Source organism: Gaeumannomyces tritici (genome assembly GCF_000145635.1).
Source record: "Gaeumannomyces tritici R3-111a-1 unplaced genomic scaffold supercont2.1, whole genome shotgun sequence".
NCBI classification, from domain to species: domain Eukaryota; kingdom Fungi; phylum Ascomycota; class Sordariomycetes; order Magnaporthales; family Magnaporthaceae; genus Gaeumannomyces; species Gaeumannomyces tritici.
The window spans coordinates 4446404-4463166 of NW_008804545.1; the positions used below are offsets into that span (position 1 = coordinate 4446404).

At 58.1% G+C, this 16763-nt stretch overlaps 8 protein-coding genes across 8 annotated transcripts; 5 read left to right on the forward strand and 3 right to left on the reverse strand.

Moving 5' to 3' along the window:
* Positions 1-57: 57 nt before the first annotated feature.
* Positions 58-297, forward strand: GGTG_01387 (hypothetical protein; the record flags this gene model as incomplete). Its single annotated transcript, XM_009219152.1, has 1 exon — positions 58-297. One exon carries the CDS (start codon positions 58-60, stop codon positions 295-297), a length of 240 nt encoding a protein of 79 aa, XP_009217416.1.
* Positions 298-1111: 814 nt separating this feature from the next.
* On the reverse strand, positions 1112-1775 carry GGTG_01388 (hypothetical protein; the record flags this gene model as incomplete). Its single annotated transcript, XM_009219153.1, has 1 exon — positions 1112-1775. Exon 1 carries the CDS (start codon positions 1349-1351, stop codon positions 1112-1114), a length of 240 nt encoding a protein of 79 aa, XP_009217417.1. The 5' UTR covers positions 1352-1775.
* Positions 1776-2220: 445 nt separating this feature from the next.
* On the forward strand, positions 2221-3670 carry GGTG_01389 (rRNA-processing protein FCF2). Its single transcript, XM_009219154.1, has 2 exons — positions 2221-2557; positions 2798-3670. The coding sequence occupies exons 1-2, from the start codon at positions 2318-2320 to the stop codon at positions 3173-3175; spliced, it is 618 nt and encodes a 205-aa protein (XP_009217418.1). The 5' UTR covers positions 2221-2317; the 3' UTR covers positions 3176-3670.
* On the forward strand, positions 3614-6261 carry GGTG_01390 (30S ribosomal protein S10). The gene is made up of 5 exons (XM_009219155.1): positions 3614-3946; positions 4022-4092; positions 4161-5195; positions 5282-5727; positions 5827-6261. Exons 1-5 carry the CDS (start codon positions 3893-3895, stop codon positions 5982-5984), a joined length of 1764 nt encoding a protein of 587 aa, XP_009217419.1. The 5' UTR covers positions 3614-3892; the 3' UTR covers positions 5985-6261.
* A 312-nt stretch (positions 6262-6573) lies between these two features.
* On the forward strand, positions 6574-8041 carry GGTG_01391 (tryptophanyl-tRNA synthetase; the record flags this gene model as incomplete). Its single annotated transcript, XM_009219156.1, has 4 exons — positions 6574-7059; positions 7161-7276; positions 7333-7454; positions 7572-8041. The coding sequence occupies 4 exons, from the start codon at positions 6574-6576 to the stop codon at positions 8039-8041; spliced, it is 1194 nt and encodes a 397-aa protein (XP_009217420.1).
* Positions 8042-8770: 729 nt separating this feature from the next.
* Positions 8771-12716, reverse strand: GGTG_01392 (hypothetical protein; the record flags this gene model as incomplete). The annotated part of the gene is made up of 7 exons (XM_009219157.1): positions 8771-8824; positions 8890-9074; positions 9174-10995; positions 11085-11214; positions 11310-11873; positions 12133-12299; positions 12687-12716. The coding sequence occupies 7 exons, from the start codon at positions 12714-12716 to the stop codon at positions 8771-8773; spliced, it is 2952 nt and encodes a 983-aa protein (XP_009217421.1).
* On the forward strand, positions 12353-16547 carry GGTG_01393 (xaa-Pro aminopeptidase 1). Its single transcript, XM_009219158.1, has 4 exons — positions 12353-13406; positions 13482-14571; positions 14657-14918; positions 14979-16547. The coding sequence occupies exons 1-4, from the start codon at positions 13085-13087 to the stop codon at positions 15405-15407; spliced, it is 2103 nt and encodes a 700-aa protein (XP_009217422.1). The 5' UTR covers positions 12353-13084; the 3' UTR covers positions 15408-16547.
* GGTG_01394 (hypothetical protein) lies at positions 15374-16534 on the reverse strand. The gene is made up of 3 exons (XM_009219159.1): positions 15914-16534; positions 15751-15830; positions 15374-15680 (listed from the first exon to the last, which is right to left on the reverse strand). Exons 1-3 carry the CDS (start codon positions 16149-16151, stop codon positions 15528-15530), a joined length of 471 nt encoding a protein of 156 aa, XP_009217423.1. The 5' UTR covers positions 16152-16534; the 3' UTR covers positions 15374-15527.
* Positions 16548-16763: the final 216 nt, after the last annotated feature.

Below are 16763 nucleotides of genomic sequence, written 5' to 3' on the forward strand. Positions count from 1 at the left end.
GCGGCCTGGCCCGCGGCGGCGCGCTTGGTGTGGCTGGCGGCCTCCTCGCGCGGGACGATGTCGATGAGGAAGTCGAACATGTCCGACTTGGCCAGGGCCGAGGCGATGTCGGAGCGCTGCAGGGTGCGGCGCTTGTTCTCCTCGGCGTGGATCCAGGCGCGCATGGTGAGCTCCGTGATGAAGATGTCGCAGCCCTTGGCGAAGAGGATGGGGGCCTCGGCCGAGATCATCTTAACCTCTGGGTCGGCCTTCATGACCTTCTTTATCCGGGCAAGGGGGAGCTGGTGCAGCTTGTAGTCGTGCGTGTCACTCTCAAGATGGTTGATGGTCTGCTGCCAGTACGTTGTGAGGATGTCCTTGTACTGGCCCGTGAGGCCTTGGTGGACCTTTTGCAGGGGAGAACATCAGTGTTTGTTTGGCTGTGGGTTGGATGCAAGGCGACAGCGAGGTGAGTAGAGCAGAGAAAGAGAACGAGGCACAAACATTAGCCCATGGCCCCGTGTAAAGCTCGGAGGGTGCATAGCCTTGTTGCGACAGCTGTATAGAGCTAGGTCAGTATTTGTGACATGCGTGGAGCGCGGCAAACAGCATGCATCCGAGTAACACGCGGTGTAACGGGGTGTAACGAACCGCGGCGCTTGCGCCTGCAAGGTCGTGCGGGATGGCCAACGGTCAGCATTCTGGTGACATGGACGGGGGAAGTCAGAGTAGAGTGAGAGAGATAGAGCAAGAGGACAAAAACATAAATCAGAATAAATTGATATAAGGCCATGATGATAAAATGTGGCAAAAATGAAGATATTTTGGGGTTTACGACGCCTCGACAGAGTTTACATACCATAGTGGCCGCCTTTGGTCAGGTCGTAGGCCGGCGCCCCTTGCTGGCGGCTGTGCTGAGCCTGCGACGCTGTCGGGTCGTGGGGGTCCATGGCTGCTGCTGCTTGGGCAGTGGCGGGGAAGGGGTGGATGTCAAGCTGGAGCAGCTCGGGCTGCTAGAGGCTCGGGAGCTGGTGGTGGTGGTGCGCAGCCGGCAAGAGGGCCCGAGGGAGGTGACGACGGCACGGGCGCACTTTGTAGTATTGTGCAGGCCACAGATCGTCGCGTACAGGCTTCAGGACTTGAGGCCAGCAACGTCGGCGAATGAAGGAAGGCGGATGCTTCTGCTCTGTGCAAGTGGCCCGGGAGACGTGCCCCGAAGAGCCCCCGGCGAATCTGTCAGCGTAAAGTGAACGTTTTTTTTCCCTGCTTGCGGGCCTTGCTTCTTGTTTCTTGCTTCTGCTGCATCGCCTGCCCCCAGGCCCAGCCTCTCCCGCCTCCTCTCCACCGTCCAGCCTCTAGGGTCTTCCGGCATTTGTTTACTTTGGGTAGCGCCAACGGCTCGGGGACGACTCTAGTTTCTTGTTGGCTCCCCCGGCTTGCCTTTTCGGACGAAATAAACCAAGTGATTGGGCGTGTTGATTGGCTGGGCGCGCGACGACAAGCAGCGAATGGGTGGAGTTTAAAAGGTATGTTTTTCTTTATCGAATGCTGGAGCCACTCAGGTCGAGCGATTGGCGACAAGGACCGCAATGACTGGCTTGGGGGGAGGGAGGGGCAGCGAGTGAGGAAGGGCAAACGGTAGGCGGCTTTTTTTTCCTCCCTGCTGACTGGACTTACCAGGCAAACCTTCTCTGCCGGAAATTGGGCGTATCAAAGGCGTGGGTTTTCCAAAAGCACAGGCAACGGCTTTTTTTTTTTTTCTGGATCCCGTTCCCAATCAGGCTCTGGACGAGTTGCAATGTTGCATCTGGAACAAAGAGATCCCCCCTTCAAGAAGGCGAGAGAGCGGTCAGCGAGAGATGTATGAAATGGGTTGGGCATCAGTCGAAAACCCTCGGCCAGAATCACGCTGTGGCTCAGCTCGAGCCAGCCCAACTGCCAACTGTCGCGCCCGCCTTATCACTCGGTCCCAGCCTCAAAATGACTTCATTGTGGCTGCCTCAGGCTAAAATAAACACAGCCCTGGCGCGCTGGCGTGCTGGCTCTCTGGAGGCCACTGTTGTGGCTTGCGCTCACGCACCTACAAGGTTGTCATCTCACGTGGGGCCAGAACGGCCACCTGGACGGACCCACACCGCTGAAGTGGTCCGGCCCACACCTGTGTGGTCCGTTCTTTGCGGGGCGGACTCTGCGCCTTGAACTTTTTCTGCCCCCGTCGCGTTCTCTTGTGCAAAAAATTCTCGAGCCTCTCTTTTTTTCTCCCGTCTTCCTCTTCCCAAGCACTCCTTGCCGTTCTCGTCAAGCGCACAGCCGGCCACCCTCCCCCCGCGACGACACGATGGCAGCAGGGGAAGTAGGGCTGTCGGAGGACGACTGGATCGAGGGCCTCCTTGTCGACGCGGAAAAGAGGCTTGCTGGTCGGGACTCGACGCAGGTTGCTGTCGTGGCCCCGAAGCAGGCCGGCCTTGCCAAGGCCAGCAAGGCGTTGGCGCCGCAGCTGAAACAGGTGACGGAAGCCCCGAAGAAGGAGGGTGAGGTGGACGTCCGCATCCCCCGGCCAGCTGCCCAAAAGAAAAAGGTACGTCTGGTTACCGCGTGCGCATGGCGCAAAACGCAGCTGCCTTCCATTCCTTGCCTGATGAAATCCTATCCCATTTCATATGACGCAGCGAGATACCCCGTCATGGGAGACTCTCCTGCACCATAATGATTACTTTTGTTCATAGTTACTCTGATTTGCACCGGACTGTTATATCTTTCTCTGGAGCCTTTCATAAGGAATCAGGAGCCCACACTAATTTGGGATTCAAACAAACAGGGGAAGGACCAGGACGATGCCGGAGCCGAGTGGTTCAACATGCCCAGGACCAATGTCACGCCAGAGTTGCTCCGCGACCTAAAGCTACTTCGCATGAGGAACGTGCTCAACCCCAAACAGTTCTTCAAGAAGGACACGCGCACCAACCTCGTTCCGACCTTCTCGCAGGTTGGCACGCTGATCGAAGGAGCGACCGAGTTCCATAGCAACCGCTTGACCCGGAAGGAGAGGAAGCGGACGCTGGCAGAGGAGGTTCTTGCTTCTAGTGACGCTGTTGCCAAGTTCAAAACCAAGTACAACGATATCCAGACAAAGAAGATGAGCGGTAGGAAGGGCCACTACAAGAAGCTCATGGCCCAGCGGTACAAGAAGCGCTAAGCTCAGGACTGCGAGGGCCGGAGCGCTTATTCTTAGCGCCGGCATCAACTTCCCTGGGGGAACGCCGGGAGATGCCGACGCGAGATGTGTACCCGCGGTGCGCATCACAACAGGGAAAGAATCGACGCACGTGTGGTGGGATGCTTGACGGTGCTCGAACAGGGATATATCCCTCGAGCTGCACATCCCCACCGGCGATGCCTGGGCGATTCACAAAGGTCATCCTACAGAGCAACACGCATAACAAGCGGCTGCTAAATCTGTAAAGTGAACGAAGGGCTCTGAAAAGTCCATTCGTGCCACGAGAGGAGTCACGGTGGGTAGGGGATGACACCCCACAACGTCCCAGTGTGATTTTTTTTTTTTTTTAGGTGCACCGCTTTAACAGACGGTGGATGGTCAATTCAATCGATCCATCAGTCAATAATTATTTTCATCCTCCTAAAGTAACCCTTCTATGTCCTTCAAATGTCAAATGCTGAGTGACTTGTAGAGGTGATGGCATAGCTGCCTTACCTGCGGGCGGGGGTACAAGGTCGCGGATCCCGTTTATAGTGCTTATCGATAAGTCGCAGGGGACTGACCATGCGGAACGGGTCTGGACAACCCGCCATGCACCATCCACGGTCAATTGAGCAGATGCGCTAAAAAGTTTGAGATCACGAACCAAGGCCCTTCCCGAGAGGAGCACCGAGGACACCCCGGCGTGATGCAACCATGAGGAGGACATCATTAATACGACCGACGCGGCGTCTGCTGCAGGGGCGAGTGGTATTAAATCTCCCGCCCAATGCTCTTAGAAAAGCCTGCGGCGCACGAACTGACCCAGGACATATCTCATGCCAGGCCCCGGCTTTTGCGACCGTCCCCCGCCCGTGGATACAGTCGCATCACCATGTTCGCCATGAGAGCTCAGGGTATGTTGCTCTCGGGACCTCCTGGGCCAGGCAAACCGTCCGACAGCCTGCTAAGAAACTCGTTAAAGTCCCAGGAACCCCCCACCGAAGGTCGTCGTGAGCCCAGAAGCAGCCGCGACGCCAAAATCTAGCCCAAATCCCGAGGCCAGTGCGGCTCCGGACGCCACCGTGATCCCTAAGGCGCCCGCGGCCCCAGAAGCGGCTGCGGTCCCGAAAGCTACCGCGGCTCCCAGCGCCTCCGTGACCCTGGACGTCGCTGCGACACAGGCAGGTCCTGCGACTCCGGAAGCGATTGTGGTCCCGGAAGCCGCTGCGTCTCCCGGTGCGGCTGCAATCCCGGACGTTACTCCGATCTCGAACGCTCCTGTAGCTGCAGATGCGGCGGCAGCGCCGGAGGCGAGGCCGGCCCCGAAGGCTGCTGCGACTCCGAGCACCACTGAGACCCACGATGCCGTCACGGCCCCTGAAGCCGTGGCAACCCCACAGGCGACGATAACCCCAGAAGCCTCTGCGGCTGTCGAAACAAGTTCACTTTCGGAAGCTGCTACGATTCCTGAAGCGCCCACGGCCCCCGAGGCGGTTGCGGTTCCCGAAGCTGGTACGGCTTCCAGAGCTGGTACGGCTTCCAAAGCTGCTACGATTCTAGAGGCTGTCAAAGCTCCTGAAACTGCCAAGGCTCCGGAAGCTACTAAGGTCCCCGAAGATGTTGCGACTCCTGTAGCTACTAAGGCTGCTGAAACCGTTGCAGCTCCGGAAGCTGCTCCGATTCCGGAGGCTACCGAGGCTGCCGAAACTGTCAAGGCATCGGAAGCTACTACGATTCCAGAAGCCTCCAAAGCTCCCGAACCTGCCAATGTATCGGAAGCTGCTGCGATTCCAGAAGCCCCCCTAGCCCCGAAACCCAGTGAGATCCCGGAAGCCAGCGTAGTTAGTAAATCCGCAGTAACCCCGGAAACTACCCCAACCCCTCAAGCTACCGAGCCTCCTCGAGTAAGCGAGGCCACGGATGCGAGCAAGCCTTCCGAAGGAAGTGCAGGCTCGGCTATCTCCAACCCCCCTGCGGGGGTCACGAGCAAGGCTACCACTGGCCCAGATGCGAAACTGTGAGCAAATAGCCTACCTCATGCGGCGCTGTGTACTAGACGCCTCGGCTGTGCTAACCGACACCATCTATGATGGTCAACAACAGAACCGCGCCTGCTCCTGAGGCCGACGAGTCGACGAGTGACAAAGACGGCATGCCGCGATACCCACGTAGTTTGCAGGCTCTGCAGCTGGTGCCCCTCCGGCGTGAGGCCGAGTACGGCGTGCCGTCATGCGACCTGCAGATGCGATCATACAGCGCCCGGCCGCTCGAATTCTACTGCGACTTTGCCCTCCGGGCGGCCTACTACCTGGGCCTACCCGCCTTCGGCCCCGTGCCGCTGCCCAAGATCATTGAGCGCTGGACCGTACCGCGGTCGCACTTCATCTTCAAGAAGTCACAGGAGAACTACGAGCGCATCACGCTGCGCCGCCTGATCCAGATCCGAGACGGCCACCCGGAGACGGTCCAGGTCTGGCTCTCGTTCTTGCAAAAGCACGCCATCTCGGGCATTGGTATGAAGGCCAACATGTGGGAATTTGGCGCACTGGGTGAGTTCTATTCATTCTGATTTTATGGGCTATTGCCGAAGCCGCCTATGTCTGTCTCAATTTCGTGTGTACTAACCTCGTGTATTTCTCCCTTTCTAGATGCTGGCAAGGAGCTGGAGGAGACAGCCAAGGCTGCGGCAGCTGATCTCGACGCCAAGTGGGCACACCTCGCACAGTCGAAGCCACTGGCTTCTACTCCCAGCGAAGTAAATGATATCATTGTTAAGGAGAGGGTGCGGGTTGCAGGAGGGAGATAGCCAGGACGGCATGTTCATGATGAGTGACTCGACAGCGACAGGGACACTCCTACAAGCTTGTACATCTATCTTGTATGAATTACCACCTGATGCAATTTTCCGGTGAATCTTTCCTGTCTATCCATTGTGGCTTGTAGGTTTTGAAAAGGGGCCCTGGTGATGTGTGCATATGAAAACACATGTGTCAGATTTGAGAGTGCAGCCTTGTGTTCCTGGCATTTGAGAGGCAGACGATGCATTGGAAGCGAGAAGAAAAAGAAAAGCAAAAACAAGTGAGACTAACCTGCCCCTGAAGGAACAAAATTATCAAAGGGTGCTCCTTGCAAAATGAGCAGCCTGTTTGGTGGCACCAGGTAGGATGAGTGGATGCTTATAATTGCGAGCATGATGTGATTGAGTCGATGTACACATTTTTCTTGGGCGACAACCACGCTGCCAAAACCACGAGATCGTGAAGAAGTGCAATTATTGTTCCTCTCGACGGCAACACCAACCAATCAATTAATCGACCTCACGACTGCTGCAACCAGATCATTCTACTGCAAACCGCAACACGGCCGGAGCGAGCGAGCAGGGTTACCGTCGGACCATGTTCAAGGCCGCTCGCCTGCGGCCCCCCCTGCGGTGGCGCCCGCCACCGCCGCTCTGCCGGGCGCTGTCATCATCGTCATCTACTACCACCCCGACCACCCCAACCCCGGCCGCCGCCCCCGACGGCGCCGTCGTCCTCTCGGGGATCCAGCCGACGGGCGTGCCGCACCTGGGCAACTACCTGGGCGCGCTGCGGCAGTGGCGGCGGCTGCAGGACGGCGCGCCCGCGGGGGCGGCGCTGCTCTACTCGGTCGTGGACCTGCACGCCATCACGGCTGCTGCTGCTGCGCCCCAGGGGCCGCCCGGAGCAGCGCTGCTGCGCCAATGGAGGCGCGGGGCCGTGGCCGCGCTGCTGGCCGTCGGGCTGGACCCGGCCCGGTGCGTCGTCTTCTTCCAGTCGGCCGTGCCGGCGCACGCCGAGCTCATGTGGATCCTGAGCTGCACGGCGTCGGTCGGGTCGCTGTCGCGCATGACGCAGTGGAAGGTGGGTTGGGTTTGGGCGTGTTGTTGCCACTGTTGCGTATTATCTCTGCTGGACGCTGACGCGGGGGGGTTGTTGTGTGGACTTGGCGGTTGCGTTAATAGTCGAAGCTGTCCATGGACGAGTCCAAGTCCTTCATGGACGACAAGGTCAAGAAGAAGCTGAAGCTCGGCCTCTTCTCCTACCCGGTCCTCCAGGCGGCCGACGTGCTTGTTCATAGGTGCGACTACCGGGATGGAACTCGGGAACTTTTTGTCTCGTAAAGCTAACAGACAGCAGAGCAACTCATGTCCCGGTCGGAGAGGACCAAAAGCAGCATCTCGAATTCGCACGCGAGTGTGCTACCAACTTCAACGCCGCCTACGGACAACTCCTCGTGCCTCCCGAAACCATCATATGTAAGCCGCCCAACATGAATGGGGAGAAACCGCTCTCCGCCTGAACAGCTATGTTTGTACATAGCAGCCAGCATGCTGACACACAGTAACAACAACAACAACAACAAAAAAAAATAGCACCCTCCGCCCGCGTCATGTCCCTCCGGGACCCGCAGCAAAAGATGTCCAAGTCGAGCCCCAACGCCAACTCGCGCATCCTCCTGACCGACACGGCCGACGAGATCCGCAGGAAGATCGCCGCCGCCGTCACGGACCCGCTCGAGGGCGGCGTCCGGTACGACCGCGAGGCCCGGCCCGGGGTGGCCAACCTCCTGTCCCTCCTCAGCGCCTTCGACCCGGAGGGCAGGACGGCCGCGCAGCTGGCCGAGCCGGGCGCCTTTGGCGGCCGCCCCCGCGGCGAGCTCAAGGGCGCCGTCGCCGACGCCGTCGTCCGCGGCCTCGACGGCATCCGGGACAGGTACCTCGAGCTGCTGTCGAGGGACGGCGGCAGGTACCTCGACGAGGTCGCCCTCCAGGGCGCCATCAAGGCACGCGAGAACGCCGAGAGGACGATGCGGGAGGTGCGCGAGGCCATGGGGCTCTCATGACCAGCCGGATGTCTGTAATTTTCTTGTATCCCCAGGCAATGTTGCCACACATACGCTACGTTCAAAGGCTTACGCCACAAATCCACTCATATGTGCCTAGTGGCTCATCCATGTGCCTTTGCAGGGGTTCGTTTATTCGGGTATCCTATAGTCGTTGATCATCTGCCGGGCAAATATAGACGGGAGCATTAGGCGTCATTAGACGCCTCAGATATCCACCTAGGAAGACGTCGTCGCTTTGAGCTATATCATCTATGTATCTACACAGCCCCCATCAGAGACCTCGACAGCGCGTCTAGTCTCATGATGCGTAGGCAAAATTGGAGCCCCGACACGCAAGCCAAAACTCTCGGACCACCTGGTTCGTTTGGCGAGTCCCTCGGAGACTGATTGGGTACATTTAGTCGTCAGTGTCATAAGTGATGTGGCAGGGAGGCACGAGTATAAGATAAGGAGGGGTTAGCGGGAAAAGCTGACCTCAAAATTTTCTTCAAAAACGCAGACTTCTCCTCGGAGGCGACCCTAGAACTTGGGAAAGACGCATCCGACAGTGCCTGCTCCAACCACGACTTGGCCCGCACATGCTGCGCCGCCAGCTTCTTGAGGGGCTCGCTGATACGGTCCAGTTCGCTGCGAGCTGCGTTGCCACCCACGTTACGGATCAGCGATCCGGCGAGAAGGGGGCCGAGGTGAGTCATGACACTCTCGACCGACTGCTGTAGAGCCGCATCAGTGGGCCGCAAGGTGATGAACGTGGTCTATTATCCGACGTGGAACGGTCAGCTTGACGGATAGAATAAGATAGTTTGTATTTTGGCTCTCGTCTCGCCCTTCTCGGCACTACTCACCCAGAAATCAGCCGCAGCCGTCTTTGGCAGGGTCTCTCTGCCATCAAGAACCCTGAGGGAAAACATGAAGAAGAACTCTAGCAGGGATGTCGGTTGAAGCTGTAGCAGTACCTCATGTTGCCGTTGCGCTACACGCTGTACCAGCTCAGTAACGTTTTGCGAGAGTTCCGTGTCGGCTTCGGGTTCTGTTGGGGCCGAAAAGTCAGCGCCGTGTCATTGTTGTTGGCGAGTGAGCACTTGGCCCGGCCGTATCCACCCAAGTCCCCTAGCGGATCACCACTTACCAGGCAGAGACTGCAGCAAGGAAATGGCCCATGGTAAAATCTTGATCAGCTGTCTGGCAGCCTCCTCGCGCGAGCTACTTGCCAGCGAGCTCGTGAAAGCACAGGCCGTGCTCACTACGTAGCCTATCCTGGGAGTGCTGTAGTCGTGGCCCGCGAAGAATTGCGAGACGGCATTGGCGGGCAAGACGAAAGGTCCCGGTTCCGTCTCAGAGAAGCCGGCGCGGAAGACGTGGCAGATAGCCTCGACAATCTCGCCGCTGTCCGGGAAAGACGAGCGCAGCTGGGCGAGTAGCTGCATGATTTCGGACTGCACAAGAGGCAGCTGCTGGCTCGTGTTGCTCGCAGATGTGCCCGCCGCGCCGCCGCTTGTAGAGCCATCGAGCTCGATGGGCCCATCCGATGTCCCTTGCATGCCCTTGGCCATGCTCAGCAGATATCTAGCGTTTTGGAGCGCAATCTGTGACGCGATCTTGTCGGCGGTAGGGACACTATCTTGGGGCTGCGACTGGGACTCAAGATAGTACTTTGCAAGGAAAGGATCTGACATATCGAACCTCTCTGGGTGTGACTTCAGCTCCAGACATCGGTCCACATCCTGCCGAATCATGGAAAAGAGATGGCGGAACGCCTCGAGTCGGGGGGCCTCATCCGGGATGGCCTGGATGACAGACGCAATCGCCGCCACGATCTTCTCCTCAGCAAAAGGGTCGACTGTCCGAGCGGCATGGATGGACTGGAACGAGGCAATGAAGGTTGCGGCCTCGCCCGTCAAGAGGGCGCGGCAGGATGAACAGAGTGTGCAGATGGACTTGGACGATGGGCCGGCAAGGACCGGGTCACCCACGGCGCCGAACAAAATATTGAGGGCGCCAGGGAGAAACTCGCCGTGGCGCTCAAAATAGTCAGAGAAGCGCTCGATAAGGGACAAGCCCGTCTGGCGGAGGCGGACCGGCAGCTTTTGACCCTGGCCCAATAGGTCAAACAAGTTGGACGAGAAGACCTTGCCCAGTACCTCATCACACGTCCCGCCCTCTGGCACACAATCGGCGAGTGAGCCCAAACAGAAGGCGGCCGCCTCGAGCTCGGCCCACGACTGCGTGGGGAGAGCTCGGAGGAGCAGGTCAATGAAGAGTGAGATTAGGGGCGGACCCGAGATGGCATAGACCGTCTGCAGCAGATCAGCAACGTCCTTCCTAGCCTCGATGAAGCCGGCACGGTCCGACGAGTCCCAGCTCGCAAAGACGGCTGCGGGTGGGTACTGTATCTTCTTGAAGCAGTTGCCTACGACCTGCATGACAAGTGCCAGGGATGCCTGTACCCAGTCCTGGGATCTCGCCGACTCCTCGTCACTGCAGACCGTGTCGGCCATTGTCTCGACAAAGGTTGCCCAGAATTCGAGGGCCGGTACAAAGATTTTGTCCTCGCCGACGGCAAGTCCTGAGGCGGCAAGAAGTCCAGCGAGGCCAGCCAGGAAGCGCTGCGAGCGGGCATCTGTGCTTTGCTGCAGATCCATCACCTTGGCGTCTCCAAACGCAACCATCAGCATGCCAAACTGAATCGAGTCAAACTCGAAGTCGCCCTGGATCAGCTCTCGATACCGCTTTTGCGACCATTCGGTGTCGAACAAAGCAAATAGTGTATTATAGCCATCCCCGGTGAAGAAGCCCGAATAGTTGGCGAGAGTGTCGGACAAGAGCTCTATGCTAGCCTCGTACAGCTCGTCTACCACCAAGCAGTCGATGGTCGGGGCGAGCAGGGTCCGTAGTGGAGTGGTCAGCGCGTCCGTGGAGGACGAGATGCGTTGGTTGTACATGATCCAAGGCTACAGGACAACAGCGGTCAGCTGTGTCTCCACGATGGGAGCGGCTGGTTCCACCAGATGAGGCAGATAGGGAGCGGGCTGTCGCGTACCTGGAGGCACTTGATGGCTTCCTCTTGAACCTTGACGCGCTCCGGGCCACCGAAGCTGGGGTCCAGGGAGTGGGCAACAAGTGTGGCGACATCTACGCCCTCGGCTATGAGCTGGGTATGTGCACTCATGCTACACGGCCGGACGGTCAGCTCTGCTCTTGGGGAAGTAGTGACAGTCAGTCAGCCAGGCTGCCGACTGGTGCTCCGGGGGGTGTAGCGACATACTATCTCAGCGTGTTCATATCGGTCTTGGCTGTGTCCTCCACCAGGGTAGCCGCGAACCAGAGAGCGGCGCGGAGACGGATGAAGTCGAGCTGTTGCACCAGCGATGACACGGGAACGGGAGGTGCGACGGGCACGGGGACGCTCTGGCCCGTGTGCAGGCAGTGCAGAAGGTGGGCGACACAGTCGGGCCACAGCTGGGAAAAGTGAATGTAACAGGTCACGAGAGCTGACGACAGCTTCTTGGTCACCAGGGGCCCAGAGCCGTCGTTCAGAGAGCGCACAAACCAGCCGATCAGGTTCTGCAGCAGCTCGACCGAGTCATCCTTGGAAAGCGACGAGCTCTCCGTGTTGAGCTTGACGATGATGGTCAGGGCGCCAAAGAACTTGATGGCATCATTGGGGCGTTCCAGCAGGCTTTGAGCCAGCTGCCAGCCCTCGGGCGACTTCTGGACGCGGTGCAGGACTTCCTGGATTCTCGCGATGGAGTCGGGATGGCCCGGCTCATAGAGGGCGAGAATCAGCTTTGTTGCCAGGCCCGGGAAGCCGGTTGTCAGCACTTCTCCCCTGTTTATCTCGGCCAGGCGAAGTCGGGTTCAGCTTACGGCTTCCACCTCTTGGAGCGAGGTGGGGAGGGGAAGTCCACGCTCGTCGGCCATGGCGACACCAAGGCTCGCAGTGCCAGGGCCAAGCTTCGCATGCCCGCCGTGCGTTTTTGCTTTTCGGCGCCGGCCAAATGCGGGGCGCGGGGCGCTGGGCTCGGTGGCTCGAGCCGGGCGAAAACTACGTGGGGAGCTGCAGAAAGGCGTCGGAGTGAGGAACGCACAGGTTCATGGGCTTCGATGCGAGGGCTTCTGGATATGTGGTTTGAAATTTGAGCCCCGTCTGGTCAGGCTCCGATGATGTCGTGGTGGGTCGGTGGATGGAGATGCACGCAGCCCGCTGTGCCGTGGTGAGGAGCTCCAGCAATTGCTTGACGTTTCCAGCAGCTTCCTGAACCCCTCAATCCACTGAAGCTGGGAGCACCACAACATTGATTGATTGATCTCAGGAGTGACAGACGCAAACCTCCTGATCAGCTCCGTCCCACCAAGATATATCAAGTGGTAGGTACCTGGTACTTGGTCGATATTCACATGAGAATTCTTATTTTGTTTCTGCCATCTACCCCCCCTTTGGCATCTATTGGTCTGAACAAGGTCAGTGACCTTCACACTCCTTATCGTCCCCAAGGAAAGGCGAAGCATTCTAGACCATAAATGGAGACAGCAAACCCCAAAGATAGTAAAAGAGCCACATAATTCCATGCTGCCTCTCGCAAGCCTCGGGTAAAGGTAAAATGGTGCAGTGTATATCAATCGGGCGCAAGAATGTCAATACCGGTCGTGCCTGCTTCTTGCCAGCATTCATCTTCACTTTTAGGCAATCAGACTATTTGAAGCGTGCTGCACGGAGCCTGCATGATGCCACAGGGGTCGTTCGGCATAGGTGCCCACTAAAGCGGCGGGGTGTGGAGACCTGTCGCCCCTGTGCTGCTGCTCGGCCGGGGCGACCATTGAGACTCGGAGCTGAAGCCGCGACCACCCACCACCTTCCTCATCAGCGACCAGGACCAGATGGGTTACCCGGATCTGCCTCCATGACTGGGCGAGACATTGACAACTCACACGTGCGCGACCTGTGGCCCCGGACCTCCGCCCTGCTTATTCATTGCCCTGTCTGTAAGGCCTGCAGGCTGCAGCACAGGTATATAAACTGGAGGCTCCATAAACATTCTCATGAGCGGCACACTTGCGAGGGCAATCTTGGCTCCGGCAAGACCTCTTCTCGCTGCCCGCAGTAGCGGCTCGTTGTCCCGGCTCAGGATTTTGTGCGGCCCTCGTGTCCCTGGCGTTGGTCCCCGGCACAGCACCATCCGGAACTCCCGCCACGCCACCACCCCGCTTCGAAATCGCCCCAGCCGCCCCAACCGCCCCCTCCCATTTGTGCGTTACGCCAGCACCTCCTCCGCCGCCGCCGCCGAGATGAAAACGGTCGACACCACGGCCCGCCTGGCGGAGCTTAGGGGCCTGATGAAGGCTCGTAACATCGACGTCTACGGTAGGCATGCCTAGCTTCCACCTCGGCCTCCAAGAGCCGCTACTAACGCCGCCCCCGCCGCCTCCCGACATGCAGTCGTACCCACCGAGGACGCACATTCGTCCGAATACATCGCCCCGTGCGACGCCAGGCGCGAGTACATTTCCGGCTTTTCGGGCTCTGCCGGCACCGTCATCGTCACCCTCGAAGGCGCCGCGCTTGCGACCGACGGCCGGTACTTCAGCCAGGCCGCCACCCAGCTCGACAAGAACTGGGAGCTCCTGAAACAGGGTCAGCCTGATGTCCCTACCTGGCAGGGCTGGACTGTGAACCAGGTTTCCGGTGGTAAGACCGTCGGGGTCGATCCATCGGTGCTCTCCAGCTCTCAGGCTCGGGATCTGAACGATAAGATTAAGGACAATGGTGGAAAAGAGCTGGTCGCCGTCTCGGAGAACCTGGTAGACTTGGTCTGGGGCAGGCACCGACCAGCCCGCCCCAGCAACCCTATCGTGCTCCTCGAGCAACACTACACGGGCAAAGACACCCAGACGAAGCTCAAGGAGCTCCGGGCCGAGCTTGAGAAACAGAAGCTGTCTGTCTTTGTTGTCTCGGCACTGGACGAGGTCGCGTGGCTTTTCAACCTGCGAGGGAGCGATGTGCCCTACAACCCAGTCTTCTTCTCCTATGCTGTCATCACTGCCGACTCGGCCACGCTCTACGTCGACTCTTCAAAGCTTAGTGCACAGTGCCACAGCTACCTGGCGGAGAACAAGGTCGATGTCAAGCCATACGGCAGCATCTTTGACGACTCGAGGGCCCTAGCCCAGACTGTCAGCGCCAAGGGCGCCGAGGGCAAGGACAAGCCAAAGAAGCTCGCCATCTCGAAAAAGACTTCTTGGGCTTTGAAGCTGGCGCTTGGCGGAGACGGTGCGGTTGAGGAAGTTAAGAGTCCCATTTGTGACTCCAAATCCATCAAAAACGAGGCAGAGCTGGAGGGCATGCGACAATGCCACATTCGGGATGGCGCCGCGCTCACCGAGTACTTCGCCTGGCTTGAGGACCAGCTAGTGGACCAAAGAACCGTCCTCGACGAAGTTCAGGGCGCCACCAAACTGTTTGAGATAAGGAGCAAGCGCGCCAACTTTGTTGGTAACTCGTTCACCACAATCTCTGCTTCAGGAGCCAAGTAGGCCAGCCCTCCCCATTACCTTTGACGGATGTCTATTCTTTGAAATGAGTCTAACGTTGGTTCCTTTTGTTTCTGTTCCCAGTGGCGCCATCATTCACTACGGCCCGGAGGAGGACAGCTGTGCCAAGATTGACCCCAACGCAGTTTACCTCTGCGACTCGGGCGCTCAGTACCTAGACGGCACTACAGACACCACACGAACACTTCACTTCGGCACTCCTACTGATGTCCAGAAAAACGCATACACGCTCGTGCTCAAGGGCCACATTGCGCTGGATCAGGCCATCTTTCCGAGGGGGACCACGGGCTTCTCGTTGGACTGTCTAGCTCGCCAATTCCTCTGGGTAAGTCTTCCCGTCCTTCCACGCCGCTCCTTCTTTGGTTCATGCCTGACTTTTCTGCAGCAAGAGGGATTGGATTACCGTCATGGCACTGGGCACGGAGTCGGTTCATACCTGAACGTGCACGAGGGGCCCATTGGTATCGGAACTAGGAAGCACTACGCCGAAGTTGCCTTGGCCGCGGGCAACGTCACTTCGATCGAGCCGGGCTTCTATGAAGACGGCTCGTACGGAATACGTCTTGAGAACATCGCCATTGTCCGCGAAGTCAAGACGAAGCATCAGTTCGGCGATAAACCGTACCTCGGGTTCGAGTACGTCACCATGGTGCCATTCTGCCGGCGGATGGTCGAGCCGAGCCTCCTGAATGCCAAGGAAAAGAAATGGCTGAATGATTACCATGCTGCAGTGTGGGAGAAAACGAGTGGATATTTCAAGGATGATCCTTTGACGACTGCCTGGCTCAAGAGGGAGACCCAGAGGTTTGAGTGATGGACGTCTTTATCACGAAGTCACTCGAGAGCTTCATTTTGTAGGCATGATTTGGTGGCTTCAAGAAGATACTACGTCTCATTCTGATTGTCTAGCCTCGTATCCTCCAAATATACCAACTCAAAAATGCGCAAATGCAGACAGCGCAAATGTGACTCCGAACGAAAGCTTGAAAGGCGTTTTGTGGCGGAGGGCGGACAGAATGCGTGATGACCGTGCGCGTTCCTTGAGGTGAAATTGTTGAACCAGGTCTATGCCGTATCTTGCAGCGACCTAGTGATGTTTTGTCAACAACGACCAGCTCGCCAGTATTCATTCGTTGGGGTGTCGGAAAGGCGCTTACTTGGAAGGTCACAATCGATATGCCGAGGAGGAGGACAAGAGTCCGAGAAAAAACGCTGACAAGCAGACCAGTCAAGAATCCTGGAATTGCGTTATTAGAATCCCTGAAAGACGCCAAGGAGGTCGGTTGACCACAGCGAAAAAGCAGCAGTCCAGAACCATACCAGAGAAGCTTCCCCCTGATATCTGGCTGAGAATCTCGGGGTTGATGAAGCCATCGTCGCTGTCAACCTCTTTCCTAGGTACCGAGGACACGATGTTGGAAGGGGGGTGGTGAGCGTCAAATCTCAATGGGCGACGGTGGCTGGTGAAGGTGTGATGCCCGATGCCGAGAGACACGCCGACCGCCAGGGGCAACCCCCGTGAGACCAGGGCCCGCCGGCACAGAGCTACCGTCGCCATTGGTTTGCGAGATGGATGGGGACCTGACTCGACAGTCCGGGATGTCGGTTCGGAAGTCCGGCTCGGGACGGGTGGGTGGTCGTTGTTTGAATGAGGCTCTGCTGTAAGATCCTAGATCTAGCACTTCCGCTTCGAGGAAGGATGACGTCGAGGGGGGAGGGCAGCTGGAGCTGGTGTGGGTCTGCGCACCACTGCCTGGCCCCAGTGCGACAGCGGCGGTTGTGGAGCGGTGGAATAACCTTATTCTGTTTCCCAAATCCTAGGTATCCTTTCGATTCGTCTCATAAATGGTATGTCCTAAAGGCCATGTAGTAGAATTCCAGCTCGACAAAACTGTGCGCCAGTCAAATGATTTCCGGCTACGTCATTTCTGCCCGCCCGGGTTGGCAGCCATAAATAATTTGGGGCTAACCTATCCATTGCTCGATGCGGGGCACGACCCAACCCGCTTTTCTTGGCTGGACGCGTCGCGTCTGGACCGGACCCCAGGCAGGTTTAGCTCAAACTCTCGGGATGTTTATCTGGAGGTACCTTGCTGCCTGACATCGAACCCGAGCACAACGACCGACTGCTGCCTGCCTCGCATACTTGACGGCCAATTGTCGCGCGCAT